Below are 21,663 nucleotides of genomic sequence, written 5' to 3'. Positions count from 1 at the left end.
AAGGGAGTTTCTGGTGTGCTAGTAAAATTCAGTATCTTGATATGGATGTCAGCCATACCTGTGCACATAAATTGTGTAATTTTCTGGCAATATGTTATACTCTAACAAAGGTAAAAAAAAAAAAAGTATGTTTTAAAAAAAGTATGTTTTTTTAAAAAAAGATTGTTACAGGGATGGCAGAAGACTTCTCAAAAATTTGACTTAGTCTAACTTTAGGATGTGGAACAAGTAACTTTTAATCGCGGTGACTTCTTTATAGTCTACGCCGAGATGAGACCTGGCCACTATGGGGGAAAACCTTCAAGTAGGTCTGCAGCAATCAGATGTAATGAAATGCCAGACTACCAAAAATGAGGATTTTAATATTTAAAATGGAACTATGGTAATTACACATTTTTATCTTTATTAAGAAAGTAATAGGACTAACGATTCATTTCCAAGTTTTTAATGTAATAAGATCTTTCCTCTTTCTTTCAAGATCTTTCTTTCAAGATCTCTCTACACGCAATGTGGGGCTCAGCTCGAACTCAAAACCCCGAGATCAAGAGTTGCATGCCCTACTGACTGAGCCAGCCAGGTGCCCCACCTTTTCTTGTCCAGAATCAATCATAATTTATAACCAAATCCACCCATGGGAACAGTTACACAATATGCTACATACAAATAAATGTGTAATCTTTATTTATAATCTTTAACTTGTATCTGTAGTTTCTCTTCTAATCTCTTTGAAATAAATTCCATCTGAAAGAAGTGGTTATTGTTTACTGTACAAATTTGAAATGTAATAAATTTGTATCATTATAAATGTAGAAAAGCTAGTAAATAGGGAAAGAAAAAAAATACCTATTATTGTGCTACACTTCTGTTAGCATTTTCATGGATTTTCTTGTAACCTTTTTCACACATACACAATGTCCAAATACACACAAAAGTAGGGCCCACTCCAATTTCAACAGTTATGGATATAGGGCCAGTCTGGTTTCATCTATAGTACTCACATTCTACCTTTGTGGGATTATTTTAAAGAAAACACCAAGCATCATGTTATTTCATTTATAAATACTGCAGTATGTATTTCTAAAGAAAAGAAACCAAAATGAAAAAAAAAAAACCATGGAAATTCTTACTTTTAAAATCATTAATATGCATTCCTTAAAAAATTCCTTAAAAACAATTTCCCCTGTTCTCCTCTCTATTCCCTTACTACTTATTTAAAAAAAATTTTTTTTAATGTTTATTTATTTTTGAGAAAGAGAGAGACAGAGTGCAAGTGGGCTTGGTCCAGAGAGACAGGAAGACACAGAACGTGAAGCAGGCTCCAGGCTCTGAGCTGTCAGCACAGAGCCCGATGATCTGACCTGAGCCGAAGTTGGGCACTCAGGGTACTGAACTACCCAGGTGCCCTTCTATTCCCTTGCTACTTATATGGGGACGAGATTGGGTCACTTACTCTGCAGAATTTCTCATATTCTACATTTTGCCAACTGAATTCCTGTGGGATTCCTTAGCATGCTCTTCTGTTTGCTTTGTTTCCTATAAACTCGTAGTTAGTTACACACTGACGCTTGCTACATTCAGATTTGATTGTTCGTTAAAAATAGCTTGCAATTGTTGTTGGGTACTTCCTACTGCAGCAAATCAGGAGGCATATCATATCTGCCTACCTCTTTTTGGGGGGATGTTGTTAATTATAAAATAACCAAGTATTCAGAAATTATCTTAAAATCTTTCAGAACGTATTCCATACCAATTCATGGATATTGATGGAACTACTACAAAAAAATTACACTTTACTATAACCATGATTCTCAGAAACTCTTTATTACATTGAGAATGAGTATATGAAGGTATTTAATGTGTAAGCTTCTCCCCAAGACAGTTCATTTGTCCTGCTTCCCTGCCCCTGTAAATTTACAATCCTAGAATCTAGTATATCCACTGGAATCTAACATCCGTTTACTCAAGGTCCTCCTCCTAGCTAGAATCCAGCTTAGAACACAAATCAGTTTAATGGAAGTCTATACATACTACTTACTCATTGTAAGCCTGGGCAATCTGTCTCAGTTTTCCATTTTTAACATAGTAATAAGAGTACCCATTCCAAGGGGTTATGGGGATTATGTGCATGTAAAGCCCTTAATAACTGCTCCAAAAAATATTCATGATGGTTATTATTATTATTTCATATACTGTATTATTTCATAGTGGGTAAATGCATAAACTACCAGCATTATTTAGGATGAATGGGGGGCTTTTATACCTCCCTTATGATGGCTGAAATTCCAATTTTAGATTTTTGAGTTAATATAATCTAAATTTGATTCCAAGTTCCAGAAACTACAAGTTGTGTGACCACGTAGATAGTGAGGCAGAATAGAAGGTACAGAAGCCATAGAATTAAAAAGGCCTTGATTGAGGAGGTGTTGATTCTTCCCTTATTAGTTATGTCACCTACGCAATTCATTTAGCTTCCATGAGCCTCAGTTTATCTGTGCAGTGAAGATAATAAAAATGAAAATGAATGGAGATAATAATTATATTTACTTTGCACATGCTTTTCTTAAAGATCAAACCAGGTAACATATGAGAGAAACAATTACAAATATATTTTGCTGCCATTATTGGATGAGTCACAAAATATCTGGTTCCTTGAATTGCTAGGTCGAGTAAGAGAAGCACCTGATGAACTGATAAAACCTAAGAATATTTCTCTTCCATTTGGAGACGAGGCCTCATGTAAATTCCCCAAGAGAGGTGCTGCAGTGGACGTTTACGGAAGTCCACACCATACCCCTTTTGCCCACTCAATTTCAAGGAGCTATGTTAAGTTCCATGCCTGCTAGTGTCTCACAGCAAGCAAGCTAAGGCAGTTTGGAAGTATGGGTGAATTAAGGACACTGGGGCAACTTCAACCAATGTGTGATAGACACCCCAGTCTCCCAGACTTTGGTAGAAAATTCTGACGCGTTCTGCTCATTTCCTCAGTCCCCAGTGGAATTAAACCCCAGCTGACGACAGTGGGAACCAGCTCAGTAGGGAAACCTTTACAGGCTTTTCTCCTTCTGTCTCATTCTTCACTCACACTCTCTCACTTCTGCTTCTAGAAATGATCCCAAAAGAAGATGGTGACACATTGAAAAATTTCAAGTATAACTGATTGTTGTAACAATCTTTGCCACTAATCAGGCTTAAGTAAAAAGAAGTAAAAGCAAGGTGAGAACACAGAGGCACTAGGTGCTTAAAACATGTAAGGTTGTTGGATGGGGCTTATGGAAAGAAGACACAATATCAAGAATTTAATAGAATATAACAGGAACACTGCCTTACATGTTTGCCTTGTGTTAATCCTAGTTTTACCTACTTAAATGGCCAACCAGGTGAGGAGAAGATGTTCTCAGAATCAAAGCTTTCATCTTTGGAGGCATTAATGTTATACCTCTTGTATCTTTTATACCTCATAACTTGGATTTGAACCAATGACCTCAATCAACTGCAAAAGAATCAGAAGAATCCTTTGGGATTCTGCTAGCACAAATGTAATTCAATTTTAAATCTAATCGACATCCACCCAGTGCCAACCATATGCCCAATATGATGTTAGGCATCATTTGTAGTCTTGAGCTACAAGTATGAACAACTTTACAAAGGCAGAAGTAACATAGTTTGTATTCTGTGTAGTAAGACATGTCTTAGAAGAACATATTGAGGGTTTGTAATGACCAATGAATAACGCTGAAGACAAAGAAAAAGAAACTGGGAAAGTGATTATAGGGAATAACAACCAGAAAAATGGGATAATCAACATCATTAATGTCTACTAAAACATTAAAAACAATTTTTTTTTATGTTTATTATTTACTTTTGAGACAGAGAGACAGAGCATGAGTGGGGTAGGGGCAGAGACAGAGGGAGACACAGAATCTGAAGCAGGCTCCAGGCTCTGAGCTGTTAACACAGATCCCAACACAGGGCTCAAACTCACGGACCATGAGATTGTGACCTGAGCTGAAGTCAGAAGATTACCCAACTGAGCTACCCAGGTGCCCCTCTACTAAAACATTTTTAACAAACTTCCATCAGAGTTGGGAGTTAACCTTTAGATAAAGCAAATTGTAAGCCTACTGATCAAATTTAAGTTACTAAACCCATTTGGGAAGGGAAAAAAAAAAAACAACAATTCAACTGAACACTGTACATCCTCAGAATTTTCTAAAACAGATACCAAATCATGAAATAGTTTCCAACTACATTTTGATTCAATTCAGGTTGCCACATAGATACCGAGTTTTTCATTAGCTTGGCATTGACAGCTTAGCCCCATTTTCCCTTTCTAATGGTATATTCCTGATCCTCTATTCCAGTCAGTTACTTCTATTTCTTTTTTTTTTTTTTTAATTTTTTTTAATGTTTATTTATTATTGAGACACAGAAAGACACAGAGCATGAGCAGGGGAGGAGTAGAGAGAGGGGGAGACACAGAATCCAAAGCAGGCTCCAGGCTCTGAGCTTTCAGCACAGAGCCCGATGCGGGGCTCGAACTCACAAACTGTGAGATCATGACCTGAGCCAAAGTCGGACACTTAACCGACTGAGCCACCCAGGCACCCCCAGTTACTTCTATTTCTTGTAGAAGAACACGTCTCCTACTTTCTTATCTCTGTGTTGTGGTTCAAGGCATTTTATCCTGCATGGACTACTCTTTACTGCCCTTTCCTATCCAAATCCTACCCACCACTGGTTAACTAAGTGACTATTTCCTTGTAGACAACATTTCAGGTGCAACTATTTCCTTTGTGACCATGTGAGATCATGACCTGAGCCAAAATGAAGATTCGGATGCTTAACTGACTAAACCACCAAGGTGCCCTCAAAGGGTCTATGAACATTACAGTATAACAGAATCAAATGAAATAATGGAAATAACAGTACTTAACAAATAGGAATAGGATATTGAATATAAGGTATTTAAGAATCACAAAAAGTATGTTTTGATTTATTTATGATCAAGGTATATTCCTTTAAAAACTGCTCATGTTTGGAATATTAATTTAGTGTTTAGAACTGAAGCCATATTGAGATTCTGGTATCTTGTTAGCTTAGACCTCTCTTAGTTTAGCTATAACTGTCTATGGATGACCTTCATTTTTTTTTTTAAATGCTTATTTTATTTTTGAGAGAGAGAGAGCATGAGTGTGGGAGGGAGGATACAGAGAGAGAGAGAGAGAGAGAGAGGGACAGAGGTTCCAAAGCATGCTCTGTGCTGATAGCAGAGAGCCCGATGTGGGGCTTGAACTCACCAACCATGAAATTATGACTTAAGCTGAAGTTGGACACTTAATAGACTGAGCCATCCAGCTGCCACTGTCTGTGGACCTTCTTATATATTTTTTTAATATGAAATTTATTGTCAAATTGGTTTCCATACAACACCCAGTGCTCATCCCAACAGCTGCCCTCCTCAATGCCCATCACCCACCTTCCCCTCCCCCCTTCCATCAACCCTCAGTTTATTCTCAGTTTTTAAGAATCTCTTATGGTTTGCCTTCCTCCCTAACTTTTTTTTTCCCCCTTCGCCTCCCCCATAATTTCTGTTATGTTCCCCTCCCCCTTAACTTCTGTTAAGTTTCTCAGGATCCTCTGTGGACCTTCTTAGAAGGTAGCTCCTTCCTATCTGAATATACCCTTATAGACAAGGATATATTAGTAGTTTTCTATAACTGGTGGCTTCTGCTAGGATTTTTCTTTCAACAGGCCACTTGGGTAGGAGTTCTTACTAGGTTTAGAGATAACCATCACAAGATCTAAAGCAGATGGTTTAAACTCAAAATAGTCAATTTATAAACTCTAAGAATTTTAGATTTGGTAATCCCAAGAGACTTAAAAAAAAATTTTTTTTTAATGTTTACTTATTATTGAGAGACAGAGAGACACAGAGTGTGAGCAGGGGAGGGGTAGAGAGAGGGGGAGACAGAGAATCTGAAGCAGGCTCTAGGCTCTGAGCTGTCAGCACAGAGCACGATGCGGGGCTTGACCTCACAAACTGTGAGATCATAACCTGAGCTGAAGTCAGTCGTGAAGAGACTCTTTATAAAGTAACACGACTATGGGTTAAAAGGTTCTAGTTATATTTCCTACTCAAACCCTCTATCAAAGCTGAGATCACACCGCAGCTATGAGATGATAATGTCAGTGGCTGCTTAAAAGCATTTCACAGGTGCCTTTTATTGAAATGGTTGGTTAAATGAATCCAATTACCACCTTCCCCAAATTATTCTAACTCCCTAAAATCTATGAAATACTCTTCTTCTTCTTTTATTTAAGGATTTTATTTTTAATTAATCTCTACACCCAACTTGGGGCTCAAACTCACAACTCTAAGATCAAGAGTCACATGCTCTACTGACTGAACCAGCCAGGTGCCCCGAAATACTTATTTTCTTAATGTAATAAATATTAACATATTGAAGGGTTTTCATTTGAATAATTCATAAACAGGAGTATTTGTCTCCCCTGTAAAACAACTATTTCACAAGGAACAGGATGTTTACTATAAGAGAAATAATTATATTTATTTTGCATCAGAAAAAAAATCACCCTTTATTTTTATTAATAACAAATTATTTTTTGTTATAGTAAAGAACAATCCTAAAGTCAGTCCAATTGTATAGAAACATAAATAGGAAAAAAGAAAAAAAAAGAACCGCATAATATTTCAGTGACTCTTACTAGAAAAAATCTGTTACTTACGGCAGTGGCTCGAGAGAGTTCTCTACACGTACTAAGCAGTCCATTTTGTAAATCGTCCCTCTGTAACACCACGGTCTGAATGGCTGCTGGGTTATCTGCATTCATTTCTATCTCTTGGCTGGCTGATAGCAAAGCTTGCTCAAGCGTGTACTATTATAATAAAAATAATTATACTTAATGTTCTGCATCATCGAATTAATTCTTTTTACTTTAGTTATCAGTGTCCTGATAATGAGCATATAAAGTAACATCAACTGCAGATAATAAACGTAATTGTCCTACTTTCTCCTTGTGGAGTTGCTGAAGTTTCTCTTCCAGAGCATGTACCACTTTATCTTGTTCACATAACCGGCTTAGCTTGGCCTAGGTTATAAGAGAAAATCTGTTGTTAGCAAATTTTCCTTTTTCCTGTAGTTGGAGGTAAGTGTAATAAGAAAACACATTTAAAATAGCCATAGAATACCTAATTAGGCCAATCTTTATTTCAATCAGTAAAATAAAAATTAAAATAGCTTTTAAAGACACAGTGCTTAACAAACATAAACATAAAGTGAAAAAGCATTTCAACCATACTATTTAACCTACACAATTCAAAATATTCGTAGTGAACAAGCAGTCTCATATAACTTTAATGGATTTCAATGTAGTTTTTTCCCTACAAACTGCTAGATAGGTTAAGTGACATATGCAGTCCTTAATTAAAATATCGACTGGATTCTGTTTTTATATTTTAAAAATTATGCTTTTATGTTCAGAAAAGAATATAAACAAAAGATTGCTTTTAACTGCAATAATACAAATAAAACCTTGCTAAATGGAGAAAAAAATCACTTTCAATAGTTTAAATGTTTTGAATTCTTGGTATTACCCCAATTTTTAAATTATGAAAATATCATATAATGACAAGCGAGAAATCGGAGATTTCACTTTCTTCGCCATGTACCTGTTAAAGTAACTACCTTATGTTTATTAGACAACAAAACTCAAGCTATACCAAATGGCATATACTGAAATGAGAAGGTATAACTCAACGGAATAAAACCAGGGGAAATGAGGGAAGAATGAGATAAAGAAGAATGGGGCACCTGGGTGGCTCCGTTGGGTTAAGCGTCTGACTTCAGCTCAGGTCATGATCTCACGGTTTGTGAGTTCGAGCCCCACACTGAGTTCTGTGCTGACAGCTTGGAGCCTGGAGCTTGCTTCAGATTCTGTGATTCCTTCTCTCTGCCCCTCCCCCACTTGCACCCTGTCTCCGTCTCTCTCAAAAATAAATAAAAACTCAAAAAAATTTTTTCTTAAATAAAGAAGAATGCATGGCAAGTTAGTCAATCTAACTAATTAATTGTATTGATTGTATTTTAGATACAATTAAAAGACTAAATTTTAAAAAGGAAGGAGTTACAAAATTTCTAGAGACTGATACTTTCTCTAGAAGACAGAAAACTTTACTTTGTTTCCAGTTCTCCATACTTTTTTTAAAATCAGAAATAGTCCTTTTTACTTTAAAAAATTGTTTTTATTTTAGAGAGAGCGTGTGCACACGTGCAGGAGCAGGGGAGGGACAGAGGGAGGGAGAGAGAATCCCAAGGAGGCTCCACACTCAATGCAGAGCCTGACCCGGGCCTGATTCCATGACCCCAGGACCATACCTGAGCCCAAATCAAGAGGTGCCCAACCAACTGAGCCAACCAGGTGCCCCTAGTCTTTTACTTTCATTTAAGTGATTTTTTCCTATATTCAACTGTTAATTATGGGGAGGAGGGATAGTTACAGAATAGGGGAGTGATGATATAACTTAACCTAAGCATAAAGTAAAAGAAAATGCTAATTTATTTGGTGTCATTTTGGAGGGCAAGAGAGGAAGAGGAAGTTTTTGGTCATGCATACTTCCAATGTTTTGGCAGAGAATGTAACAGAGTACTGACAATATATACGTAGCATACTAACACTTACATCAATATCCACTTCTTCGGGTCTGTATTTGTATAATGTGCCTCTACATTCATCTTGTGACAGCTATAGGGAAAAATGTCAGGTAGCAAGTTTAAAAATAGTATTTAAAAAATATATTTAGCCTACAGTTAACATTTTAGATTTATATAATAAGAAAATGGGATTTTAATGATTCTTATACTTTAAGAAGTTTAATTCAAACACAGATCATTACAAAAGTAGAAAAATATTTAACAGTGATGCAATATGCAAGATACATGAAAATGATGTTAACGTAAGCTTGTCAAACAAAATAATAAGTTGGTCAAACAAATTATACGGCACCTAACATCTTCCATTTGTAAGACACACGTCATTTTAATGGAAAATTGACAAATACAATCATGGCAACTGTACTGAATCAAATATTCGAACCAGGCATATTTCAGCAGCCAGAACCATCCTTCACGGTATACACATAATCACACAACTGTGTATGCGTATACTCAAATGCCAACACATCTTAGTACAACTTTAGTAACAAAACCTGTAACATACTGCATACATATACATAATATATAAATACACATACACAATATAGACTTATCTTGTTCTTCTGTCTTAAGAACTAAAAGATAATGGGGGAAAAGGATGGGTTTAATTGAAAAGAGGAAACTCATTCAAAACCTCATAGAACTGAAAGCCTATGTTATAAACTATGAATAGTCAAATTGCATAAAAAGTTTGTATGTGTTGATTGACACCATTTGTTTTATTACACTATAAGAAATGCTTGCTCAGTGCATTTAAACGTCCTTTCTTCAAACTCTTTCCCAGTATCTTTCAGTCAAAGGAATCTTCATTTTTGCTTGTGTTTATCAAGATTTCAAAAGTCATCCCGGTCAGTTATACCACAGCCTCTGCAAGCAATATTTCACTTTCTCCCTGGTCTTCTGACTTTATATCGACTGCTAGACAGTAACAAAAACATAGTTGGAAAAACTTACTTTGGGCTCACTGCATATTTACTAACTGGCACACTTTTTCTCAAAGTGGGGATGGGAGTAATGTTTCCCCACTACATTCCAGATTGGAAAATTAAACTTCATCTAATGCATCATAATGCATCTAATTCATCACAAATGCATAAAAATGTATAAGTTTTAACTATCTATGTCCACTTGGCAAAAAACTGCTTGCCAGTTACATCTTTAGAAGGAAGCATAATTTAAAAGCAGATAACTTTGAATGGATCTAGAAATGTAGCTTATCAGGAGGTTAAAAATGTAAGCATTACAAACATACAATAATAAATCCTGGATTTATGTGTTTCATTTCAAGACATAACTTTCACGTCCTCATGCAAATGAATCTGTGACTATTTAAGGGTATGCAGTGATTATTAAACAAAACTTTCATAGAAATGAGTTATCACATGAAAAATGAATTTAATGAGAAAAGTCAGAATACTTGTGCAGTATTTTCAAATAAAGAGCATTAAATATGTTGTAAGAAGTATCAATTTTTATTCTAAATTAAAGCACCTAGATCCAAGAAAATAATTTGTACTTTTATCTGAAAAAAAAAAAAAAAGTAATGAAAAGGAAGTTTTAAAATGCTTAGATCCATGATAAAAAAATGTAAGACAATGCCAAAATTAAATTTCCCATTTATAAGAAATTAGAGATGTAAAGCCTTTAGCTACTAAATGTTCAAATATACTTTACTTAATATTTAAAGTTAAATGCAGAGCAGCTTTACCAAACCATGGAATGTAAAGTTTGAATGTAACTAATGCATAGTGCTACATGTAGATTAAAATATGAACATCGTATCCTAATTGCCAGTGTCAACAGAAAAAAAGACTAATATTTTAAAATGGAAATGTAGCAGTCTATAATAAAAATTTAGGGTGTTGGTATACTATTTTTATTTATGGAATCTTACTGCATATTCATTTTCTTTCTCTTTTTTTTTTTTAAATCAATTTTCTTAATGTTTATTTATTACTGAGAAAGAGAGAGAGACAGAGCATCAGCAGGGGAGGGAGAGACACAGAATCCGAAGCAGGCTCCAGGCTCTGAGCTGTCAGCACAGAGCCCTACACGGGGCTCGAACTCACGAACTGTGAGATCATGACCTGAGCCGAAGTTGGTCACTCAACCAACTGAGCCACCCAGACACCCCTGTAATATATTCATTTTCACATCAGCTGGCAAAGTAAAAAATGTGTACTGTGTTGCTAGAATTTAAGAGTGATATATCCTTATAACCATATGAATATATTACCTAAGTTAGATTTACTTTATCATTATGTTTAGTACCACTGAAAAATTTATTAAAACCTTTTAGCAAGTTATTCAATAAAGATATTCATTATTAGACACTAATAAAATCTTAAAATAATCAGCCTTCCACTATACATTGCTTTTACCTATTAGAAGAAAAGAATAAAAAAAACATGATTATTCTTTAAAAAAATTAACCTTTAAGCATGGCCTATTTTCCATTACTGATAATAATAACTGAGGCTTTTCTTAAGAAAAGATAGATATAGTTTATTAAAAGTATTTCCACTTGGAATTGAAGAAGTTTGCTATTTGATCCTCACTACGAAAATCTTACTAATAAGAAAAAAAGTAATTTCGTTAATATTCTCATCACTTAAGATCTCCATAAAATCATGTTTCACTTTTTATTATTTTTCAAATGCATCTTTAGCAAAAGGAAAAAAGTTCTGGGTTTGAATACCTTTTTTTTTTTGAAGTACCTGAGCAATACTAGAAAAGCACATGAAAAGGGGCAACGGAGAATGTACAAGGGTTAGCAGTGCTCAAGCTTCAACCTGAGAAGTGTATTATACAGACTTTACTGACATCTAGACATATGAAGATATATGCTCTATTTAGAAAGTCAGAACTTTTTCATAATAAAATATCTAATAACCTTTTAAAAAACTGGCTTGGCATTAGAACAAGATTACTTTTGTTTATCAAAATTCAACTTTCTATAGTATCCCTTTTAAGAATGTGAATATACATATACTTTAAAGTTAATGAATATATATAAACCTCAAAAAGGTTTTTTGGGGAAATATTTGATAGAATTAGACATTTTGTGAGGGCTCAAAAATAGTCACAGGACGGTAGGTATTTGCTAATATTAGTATGTGCCTTTCAAAACAATTATTTATCAGGTGATTAATCTCACAGATATTATTTTATAAAAACTCTAGTACAAAAATTAATTGGGAAAGGCAGTAGAATGACTATTAAATGAGAAGATTTTTCAATACCAAGTGCACTCATTTAGCATTTTTTTTTTTTTTTGGATTCAGTTTTAGATCCTTTTTATATCACCAATTCAAAGAAAATTAACTGAATAGGTAATTTTTCAGGTGTCTTCTTTCTTCCAAGAAAATGCAAACTTAAAGGTTCTCCTGAGAGAAAATCTAAATGGCTATGATTTAGAATAACAGGTCACAAAACATCATATTTTAAGTTGTATTTCAGGAAACTATTAACACAGCATTGTAATGCAATGTCAGAGAAGCATATTGTTAGAGTGTATAATAGAAACTTTCATAAAGATTTCCTTTGGATATTAACACAGTAAGGGAAATCTGGAGAAAAAAATAAGATCGAATTTCAATTTATGTAAATTAATAAGCAAATTTAAGAAATGTGTCTGAAAGTCATTTTTGTTTTTTAATGCTTATTTTGAGAGACAGAGAGAGAGAGAGAGAGAGAGAGAGAGAGACAGAGAGAGAGAGAAAACGAGTTGGGTAGGAGCAGAGACAGAGAGGGAGAGAGGGAATCCCAAGCAGGCTCTGTGCTGTCTGTAGAGCCAGAGGGGCTTGATCTCATGAACCATGAGATCATGACCCGGGCCGAAATCAAGAGCCAGATGCTAAACTGACTGAGCCACCCAGATGCCCCTGAAGGTCACTTTCATCTACCAGCAGTGCCCTGTAACAATTAAGTATTTCATTAGTGGCTGACTTTTAAAAAATAATTCTCTAAAGACACCCTCAATTTGACAGGACTGGCAGTCAACACTGATTACCTGGTAATCGGTTGCCTATCTCATGCCCAGGAATGGCTGCTGATGGTAGACGTTCAGATCTTCCAGTTTTGTACAAATTTAGTTTTTTCTTTCAAGTATTCATATTTAATGAGGAAATACATTTATACAAATCGATTGTTCTGGTCAGTGATGCTAGTATATAAGACCACTCTAACATATCTCCACACTTTTGAAAAACTCCGATTAGAACGTTTAGTGCAACTGAGTAATTTCAATCAGCGATGACTTCTGCATCACCAACCCTGATTACTGATCATTATAAAAAAGAAAAACCCAACCCAACAAAACTGAAAATCCAGGCTATCACTCTTACTGAGAATATGCAAAATGTGAAAATAAAACCCATTAAAACATAATACCTTTGACTTTTACCAATATAAAAATGATACAGTGCAGCTTCAGGAAAAGGTATTAATTCCAGAACAAAGGCTAAGGTTCTCAGCAGTGGCATTTTGGAATGAAGTGTCAAGTTCCTTTAACCTGGCTACTTTAAAAATGAAAGATTTTCTTTTTTTAACTTTTATTTTTTTAAGTTTCTTTATTCATTTCTAGAGAGACAGAGTGAGTGGAGGAGAGGCAGAGGGAGAGGGAGAGAGAGAATCCCAAGCAGGCTCTGTACTGTCAGCGCAGAGCCCGATGCAGGGCTTGAACTCATGAAACCTGAGATCATGACCCGAACCAAAACCAAGAGTTGGACACTTAACTGACTGCGCCACCCAGGCGCCCCGGAAAGATTGTATTTTCTTTTGAAAAGTAAAGCTGTTTAACTTTAAATATTTAATCCTTTGTTTCTTTATTGATAGAATAAAAACTGGGCCCAGAAACAGGGCTCACCCTTCTATCAACTGTTTCAATCTCCCAGCTACAAGGCCCATGATACTGATCCCTAGGTGACTAAAGCAAACCAGAAGACTTTAAAGCCAGTGAACTCAAGGTGCTTCTTTTCACTAGGTGCTTTTACACATGTTAATCAAAATACATTCATTTTTCATGTTTGTTAATTTTCTTCTTCGGTATGAATTTTAAAGTACTATAACAGGTCATAGGCCACAGTAATTTGAAGGTGTTGAAGTGGAAGAAGCTGATGTTGCAAAACACACAGCTAAGAACATTTAGACCATGAAATACAAAAAAAAAAAAAACAAAAAAACCAACTGGATAGGAATGTATAAAATGACTTCTTTTGCAGATCTGCAGATTACCAAGGTCCTAAATTAAAGCCAGCCAGCTCCATGGCACATATTTTGAGTTAGGGAAAAGAATGAGGTAAGATGATGCATATGATGGCATAAGAATGGTAAGAATACAGGGAGAAGATATCCCCAGTATGTTAAGAAGTGGCTATCATTAGGTCTTACTACACCACAGTACAGAAACTAGATTTAAACAAGTCCCATACAAATATAATCTATTCCTAAAACAGTGGGTGGGGGTGGGGTAGGGTGGGTTGCGGGCCGCCCCTAAAAGGAAAAAAAAAAGTTTTTTAAAGTTCTCCCTAGAAATCAGTGAAAATGCTTTTAGAGTAAATTGGAATTAATGGCAATCCAGTACCAAATTTGCAAATGTACTGCAGACCTCCAAGTACGTACGTATCAATCAAATACTCTGCACAACAACTTCAGGAAAATGGCACACTTAATATTCAACAGCAAAATGTTCAGCAAAGCCATGCTAAGAATACTGCAGCATCTTAAAAAGCATGGATGAATTGCATTTTTCCAAATAGACATAAACAAAAAAAAATGAAATAAGAAAACACTAATGTTATGAGTAACTCTGAGGATAAACCAAAACTGTCACTGAGGGATTTTGCAGATGATAAAGCAGTATCATTCACTGTCCAAGACCTTACTTGCTGGTACAGTTGGGGTCTTAGCGCCGAGTTCTCAATCATTGTGTGAACCATGGTGATAATAGGTTCATTTTCTTTCATCTATTTCAAATCAGGAGGAGCATACAGCAAACATCAGTTTACAGCACAGCTAGATTTGAAAGACGACACTGTAAATATAGCCTCTACTTTAATATCTTCCTAATAGTGCAGTTGCTTACATTTTACCCCAAGGTTGTACAGATTTAACTTACATAAACCATTTCGAGCAAGTATTAAATGATGTTAAAATACTTCCAAAGTTATATAAAAGCTTATTAATTGCAATATTGCTACAACTAGGGTTTACCTTATGAATATAATCATATGTCAATGAATATTTTTACATGTACTAGAAAAGATGATAAAGCAGCACGTCTTATTCAAAGAATAAAGCGCAAGGACCTACTTAAAAGGAGAAATGGCATAATTTGACTGTTTAGTAAAAAAGCTTAAAACAATATTCAGTTCTTTGTAAAGTTAATCAGAAAAATATTAGTCCGCTGCAAATATTAAAATCTTATAATAATCAGTATATCTTATTGAAATAATTACATATTTCATTAATGTTAATTTTGATAGATATCTGTAATACACCGTTTTGGATTTTCTCCCAGTATAATACCACGTGTAAAATTATTTCAAGGACATGCAAACTGAAATTTATTTAGCAAAGATCAATGTATCTCCCTAGTTCCTAAAAAGGCTGAAACCATATTTCACATTTCCAGCTATGTTGTACTTAATTACTGCCTCCAGAAAAATACTTGTTTTAGTAGGCTCTGGACTCAACAGCTAAAGCATTGAAAAGAGAATCATCATGACATATAGAGAGTAAAAGGCCAATGAAGATTGTACTGTTTATAAGCAGACAAGTCTGTTTATAATTGCAATTTGCAACATATAGTTTACATAGTTTTCTTCTGCATAGTATAGAAAATAAGCATTTTTATCATGGTTCACAAATGCTACTTTAGTGGCTTATTTAAATCTACAATAAAGGTTTACTAATCTTAAGATTAATAAATGCATCATGTAAGTGAAAAATAAGTCTTGAAAACTGTGTATCTAGACAATTTTATTTTCAGCCTAGTTACCAATGTTTCATGTCAATAAAATCTGTTTTGTCAAGTAACAAACTGGCAACTGGCTTTTTTTTTTCTAAAGTTTTATTCAAGCTAAATAATTTCTTTTTAAATGTTAACACCTGTATTATCAGTTAGTCTCAAACTTCTGTTTCTCTCCTGCAATACTATCCCAGAAGGATGTGTTGATATGTAGTTCAGAACACATTTTTTACGTTGTTGGAAAGTAATTTATAAACAACTACAGATATTTTTTTTTCTTTAGGAGAAAAAATACTTTTATTATAGAAATTTAAGACCTCTTTATGTTTTCAAGTGCCCTCTATATTTTACAGGAGTGCTAATTATTTTATCTTAATCAAATGGTGATCTTGGAATAAATTGTTACTGCTTTTTGTTTTGGCTTGACTGTAAGGATACACATTTCATACAGCACAAGTAAGCTTAAGTCTCTATCTACTTCTAATTTTAATTTTCAAAGCAATCTCATCATTACTATTTTTCAATAACATGCCCTGGAAATTAGTCAAAAGAATACTGGATTCAGATTTTCTTGTGTGTGTTGGGTGGAGGTCAGGAGCATGAATGTTTTAAGAAATAATGGAGATCAGATAGCATCCAAATGTAAATGATACTCAAAGTCAAACTGAAATTGCCCATTGAGTCTTGGAAATCTGCCACCACAAATGGGCCTCTGTGTCAAATGACTAGGTCAACATGGCTCACACCTCTAAGCAGAGTTTCAATAGAGTCAGATTAAGGACAATGTTCATACTCTAAGCTTGGCAAATTTATTTGAAGGGACAATATGGTTTTTGTAGAAGGATAATCAAGCCTGATTTATTTAGTGTACTACTTTGAGATGGTAAATATGCATGTATATACAGGGATGCCATATGTGATTTAAAAGTGTCTGTTTAACTTACATGTCATAGCTTATTAAATATTGAGTCACTGAGAAGGGTTCTTTGCAAGAAGAAACTAGCTTAGGAACAGAAAAACTAAAAGTAAAAAGAATACTTAAAACATACAGACTGCAGAGTGTTTCAGAGATCATTTCTGAAACTTTTTCTCATTATGAAAAATTTCAAATATACGTACCAAATCCTAAAATATTAAAATTAGAAGTCATCTCTAGAAATCGATAGTTTAGTACAACAAAGGAATAAAAATGTTAGCAGCAATTATTTTGTTTTTTAATTTCAGAGAAATAGACAGAGAAAGAATCTCAAGCAGGCTGTACGCTCAGCACAGAGTCTGATGCAAGGCTTGATCCCATGACCCTGAGATCATGACCTGAGTTGAAATCAAGAATTGGACACTCAACCCAATGAACTACCCAGGAGCCCCAGCTGCAATTATTTTGAATTGTGGGACTGTGGATTATTATCTTTTTCTTTCTCTACACTTTTTTTTTTTTTTAATGTTTGTTTCTTTTATTTAAGGGGGTGGGAGGGGCTGAGAGAGAATCCCAGCAGACTCTCCATTGTCAGTGCAGAGCCTGACGTGAGGCTGGATCCCACAAACTGTGAGATCATGACCTGAACGGAAATCAAGAGTTGGACACTTAACTAAGGCCCCCAAAGCACCCCTTTCTTTTCTCTATACTTCTCTGCATTTGCCAAGTTTCCTCCCGAGTAGATACTGCTTTTCTTTCTTCTTTTTTTTATTTTTGAGACAGACAGAGAGACAGAGTGTGAGCCAGGGAGGGACAGAGTGAGAAGGAGACACAGAACCTGAAGCAGAGCTCGAACTCATGAACTGTGAGATCATGACCTGAACCAAAGTGGGACGCTTAAGCGACTGAGCCACCCAGGTGCCCCAGATACTGCTTTTCTAATTTAAAAAGATATTAAAGAGTCAAGGATAAAAATATATAAATATGAAATAAACAAAATTAATGGGACAACCATATCCTCTGGCAAACACCCTTTGGTAATGCAAGGAAGCTAAGAAAAATTTTAGCACCATGTGTTCGTATCATGTTCAAGGCTGAGAGTTAAGGTGGAAGAGCCCTACTGGAGTCATCTAGTATAATGAGGACCTGATCTAGAAAACTATTCTTATAAACCTTTAGTCTATCTTAGGAATCTGTATCCATGTCAGAAATTTATTAGGAAATATGTTAATTAAAAAAGGTAAGCTACCCAATATATTTATAAATACATGTAACTACCTTGTAATACACCCCCCCCACCCGCCATTTTTATTACATCTTCAGAAATCAAAATTCAAGTTTAGACCAGGGGTTCTGAACCCACACTCAAACTACCCGCAGAGCCTGAAAAGAATATAGACACCCTGATTCCCAGATAATTCTAATGGGCAACTTCAGAATCTTTGATGTAGACAATATCATTAAAACAAAAAGGTGACAGAGATGGGATAAGACAATCTATGGAAAGGCAGAAGAAGCAGGATCATTTCAGAATTTCCTAGGGCACCACACCTACCTGACCAAGAGCTGTTAGGATGGCTGAGTAATGGGCTGTTAAGAATGATCCTCAAAGGTGAGTGGTCCTGTATGTGGTGGCTCTACCTTTGCATGTGGTGTGCAACAGCTGAAGACAAGTGAACACAATAATCATGATCCAATATAGTGAGAGCTTGGTCCCTATGAAACAATTTCAGCAAGTTGACTGAACTTTCACTCTTTCCAGATTTATTGAATTGGAAATACTAGACCTGCTTTATCTCCAAATGTTCCTAGAAATAGGCTAGTGGTTCCCCTCACTGAAACACCTCTGAAATACTGTATATTTTAATACTTAGAAACTGCCTTGTTTCCGTAACTTACACTGAAATAGCACATTCTATCTGGCTTTGGTCATGTAAACTTTATAACAGCTTTTCAATTAAAGTACTAAATTATGGCCTAAAAAATACATAATGCTCCATGAGCAAGTTGGAATTTCATTCTCAAGTTCTTAAAAAAAAAAAAAAATCCACCAATTCTCTTTTGGTTCGAATACAAGGATTCTAGACAATATTATGATAGTGGTGTTAACAGCTGATGTATTTTGTTTTAAGGAAGCAGAGCAAGAAAAAGACTAGCACATGGAACATGTTTATTCACTTGAAAATGAGTTAAATAAATGCGTTGCTTCTAAATACTTTAATTCCTTGTTTGAAGTAACAGGTAATGTAAGTTTATGTTTCATTTAATTGATAAATTATAAAGCTATTAATAATAAGACATTATTTTATAATAATAAAAATTAGAATGCTTGATTCAGGCATTATACTATTTTCCTAACTTCAGCAATAAATAAGTAAACAAACGTGGAAACATCTTGCAAATACATTTAGGTAATGTCAATGTATTTCTGTTTAGAACAAAACCACCTATTTTTACTTGACATTTTAAAGTCTAAATGTTTAGAAAAACTACCTAGAAGGTCTGGTACTTAATTCTAGCCTCCTTCTCAGTTTTGAAGTATGCTGGGCTAATATAAACACACAGTATTCTTTGATGTTACTCTCAGAAATAACTTAAAAACCCATCACCAAAAAACTTTTCAACACAATTCTATGTATCTGTGTCATACTTACTAGGCTCTTGAGCAGAACTTCCCAAAACCTGTGGGTTGGGAATGGATTACAGGTGTGGGGAGATAGGGACCACCTCAGTCCTCCCTGGGCCTAACCTGCTGATGACAGTGTGTCATTTAGTTCCTGCCAAGGCGCTGCACAAATATCATCACTTTCTACGTGTGCCATATATGAAAAAAGATAAAAAGCACTAAGATAGTGTTTTTATTTCAGAAAAACTAGACTTTACTTCTTTCTCTGGTGTTTACTGTCATTATTTATCTCAGTAGTTCTCAAACCTGACTGAAAAAGAAAATGGCCTATGGACATTTAAAAACATATGGAGGGGTGGGCTCTGGCAATTCTGACCAGGGACTAGGGGAAAGAGGGCCCTGAGTATTGTACTTTCTTTCTGTCTTTTCTAAAGATCCACTGGTAGTTCTGATAGGAGATCAGGCTTGAGGACTATCTTGGCACTAATTCAAGTAATTGGAGGACTAATTCAACTGTCCCCAGTAAGGAATTTTTCAAGGTCCTGATGAGATGGTATTAAATGTTAATCAAGATCTCTGCACAAACACCAAAAGATGAAAAATTTCAAACTATCTAAATACAAGGATTGCATCTACATTAAGATAATTATCTTTTCTTTGTATGAGATATAGCATTAAGATACTAACCTCCCTTAAAAAATCCAATAAATCTCACGATTAGTAATATTGGTGGACTCAAGCATAATCATGGGGGGACCTGGGGTGTCAGGAGTCCAATTTCCAATTGTGTTTTTCTATTTGTCTAGCAACTCCTAACTATCTGTTTCAAAGTCTCTGTATAGAAATTAGATAAGCTATTAATGTAGAAGGACTAGGATATTCTAAATCATGAGATAAATGCTCCTGAATAATTTTGGAGGTAAGCGGCAGGAAAGAGAAAGATTAGTAGTGAGCAGAGCCAACCAAGACAGTCATTGATATAATTTAGCCTTGGAAAAGATTAATTCTTGAATCCTCCTGCAATATTAAGTAGTGGCTTAATTGGTCTTTAAAAATTTTATATAATAAATCATCCAGCATAGTGTTGTCCAACAGACCTTTCTGTGATGATGAAAATGTTCTATACTGGTGTAGTCTAATACTGTAGATGTGTGCCTATTCAGCTCTTTAAATGTGGCTAGTATGAGGAAAAGAATTTTACTTTTATAAAAATGTAACTAACTTAAAATTTAGTCACATATGGCTTAGTGGCTATCACAGTAGACAGTAAGTTTAGAAATTCTAGACAAGTAAATATAGTATAATTTTTTCCCTGATCTAGGTCTTATTCCCAGAAGGAGAAAACATTTGCTCAAGCTCTGTCTTGTAATTGAGTTTGAGTCTAAATGCTGTGCTAACAGCTTCCTCCTTTTTTGGAGCAAGCAGTCTGGATGATTCTTATCTACCCCACAGAGCTTTTGTCCTGATAACCAATGAGAAGACCCATTTCTGTGCTGTCATTTTCCATTTAAATGGAAAATGGACTTTTCCCCAGTTCTTAATGACTTCTTAGGAAAAGAATTTTTAAGTTGAGAATCTGTCTTAACAATAGCAAAACCCCTGATGGCCTAATCACTGAAGAATTCATTTCTCAAGAATGTCCTCCTGTGTCTAGATCAATAAACTCTTAAGAAGTGTGGAAAGACTAAAATGCTAAAGAATTTGACATGCCTAGGGTGAAGCTTTGAGGAATGCAGGGGTCTTTATAAACAGGTCATTGAGATAATGACAATGTAAATGCCCTTCACTCTCATTCTAGGAACATCTGAAAGTCCAAGAACCTGAGATTGAAGGGTATGACTACCTATTGAAACTACTCATTGTTTAACGGGGAGCAGAGAAATCTGAAGTGACTTTTTAAATAGAGGAATGTAAATAAGTCTCTGTATAACTGATCAGGCAAAATACTGAGGTCTATTACTGTGAAAATTTTAAAGCAATCTGAATAAACTGTCCATGCTATATACGTCTTCTAAAAGTAAAATTTGGGGAAAATATTACTATTACTATATATTCAGAAGAATCAATGGTACTTTGAAAGATGCAGCTAGACAATATAATATTTTCTCTTTTTCTTGAAGGGAGGAAGATTTTTAAAAAAAGGAATAACAAATTGGGATGCTAACATAGGAGTCAAACATATCTGATGTTCCCTTAAAAGAAAAAGCAGACACATTTCTAAGCTGGATGATGCAGTAAGTATTGGCTTCAGGATTACTGGTAAGGTCCATTTATTGAGAAACATTATAAAAATACCCTGAACCCAGCAGAACAAAAGAAGGGTAATCTCTACACTCACAACCTTACTTAAAACTGCTACATTCTTAGGGCCCCCATTTTGAGATACATATACCTGTAGTATATTTTGAAGAAGACTTTA

At 35.0% G+C, this 21,663-nt stretch overlaps 1 protein-coding gene across 4 annotated transcripts in view; it reads right to left on the bottom strand.

The window, feature by feature from the left end:
- Window positions 1-21,663, bottom strand: part of PLEKHA5 (pleckstrin homology domain containing A5) — a 238,475-nt gene that overhangs the window by 31,317 nt on the left and 185,495 nt on the right. For 3 of the 4 annotated variants that reach the window (XM_047866375.1, XM_047866376.1, XM_047866377.1), the window contains 3 exons: window positions 8,701-8,763; window positions 7,030-7,110; window positions 6,748-6,897 (listed from right to left, as the gene is read on the bottom strand). In XM_047866375.1, coding sequence (XP_047722331.1) covers window positions 6,748-6,897; window positions 7,030-7,110; window positions 8,701-8,763 — 294 coding nt within the window. Of the gene's footprint in view, window positions 1-6,747; window positions 6,898-7,029; window positions 7,111-8,700; window positions 8,764-14,617; window positions 14,699-21,663 lie in introns of all 4 variants that reach the window. The other variant, XM_047866378.1, reaches the window with a different exon arrangement.

Source organism: Prionailurus viverrinus, chromosome B4, assembly GCF_022837055.1.
Source record: "Prionailurus viverrinus isolate Anna chromosome B4, UM_Priviv_1.0, whole genome shotgun sequence".
Lineage (NCBI taxonomy): Eukaryota > Metazoa > Chordata > Mammalia > Carnivora > Felidae > Prionailurus > Prionailurus viverrinus.
This window is presented reverse-complemented; position numbering and strand designations above follow the sequence as displayed.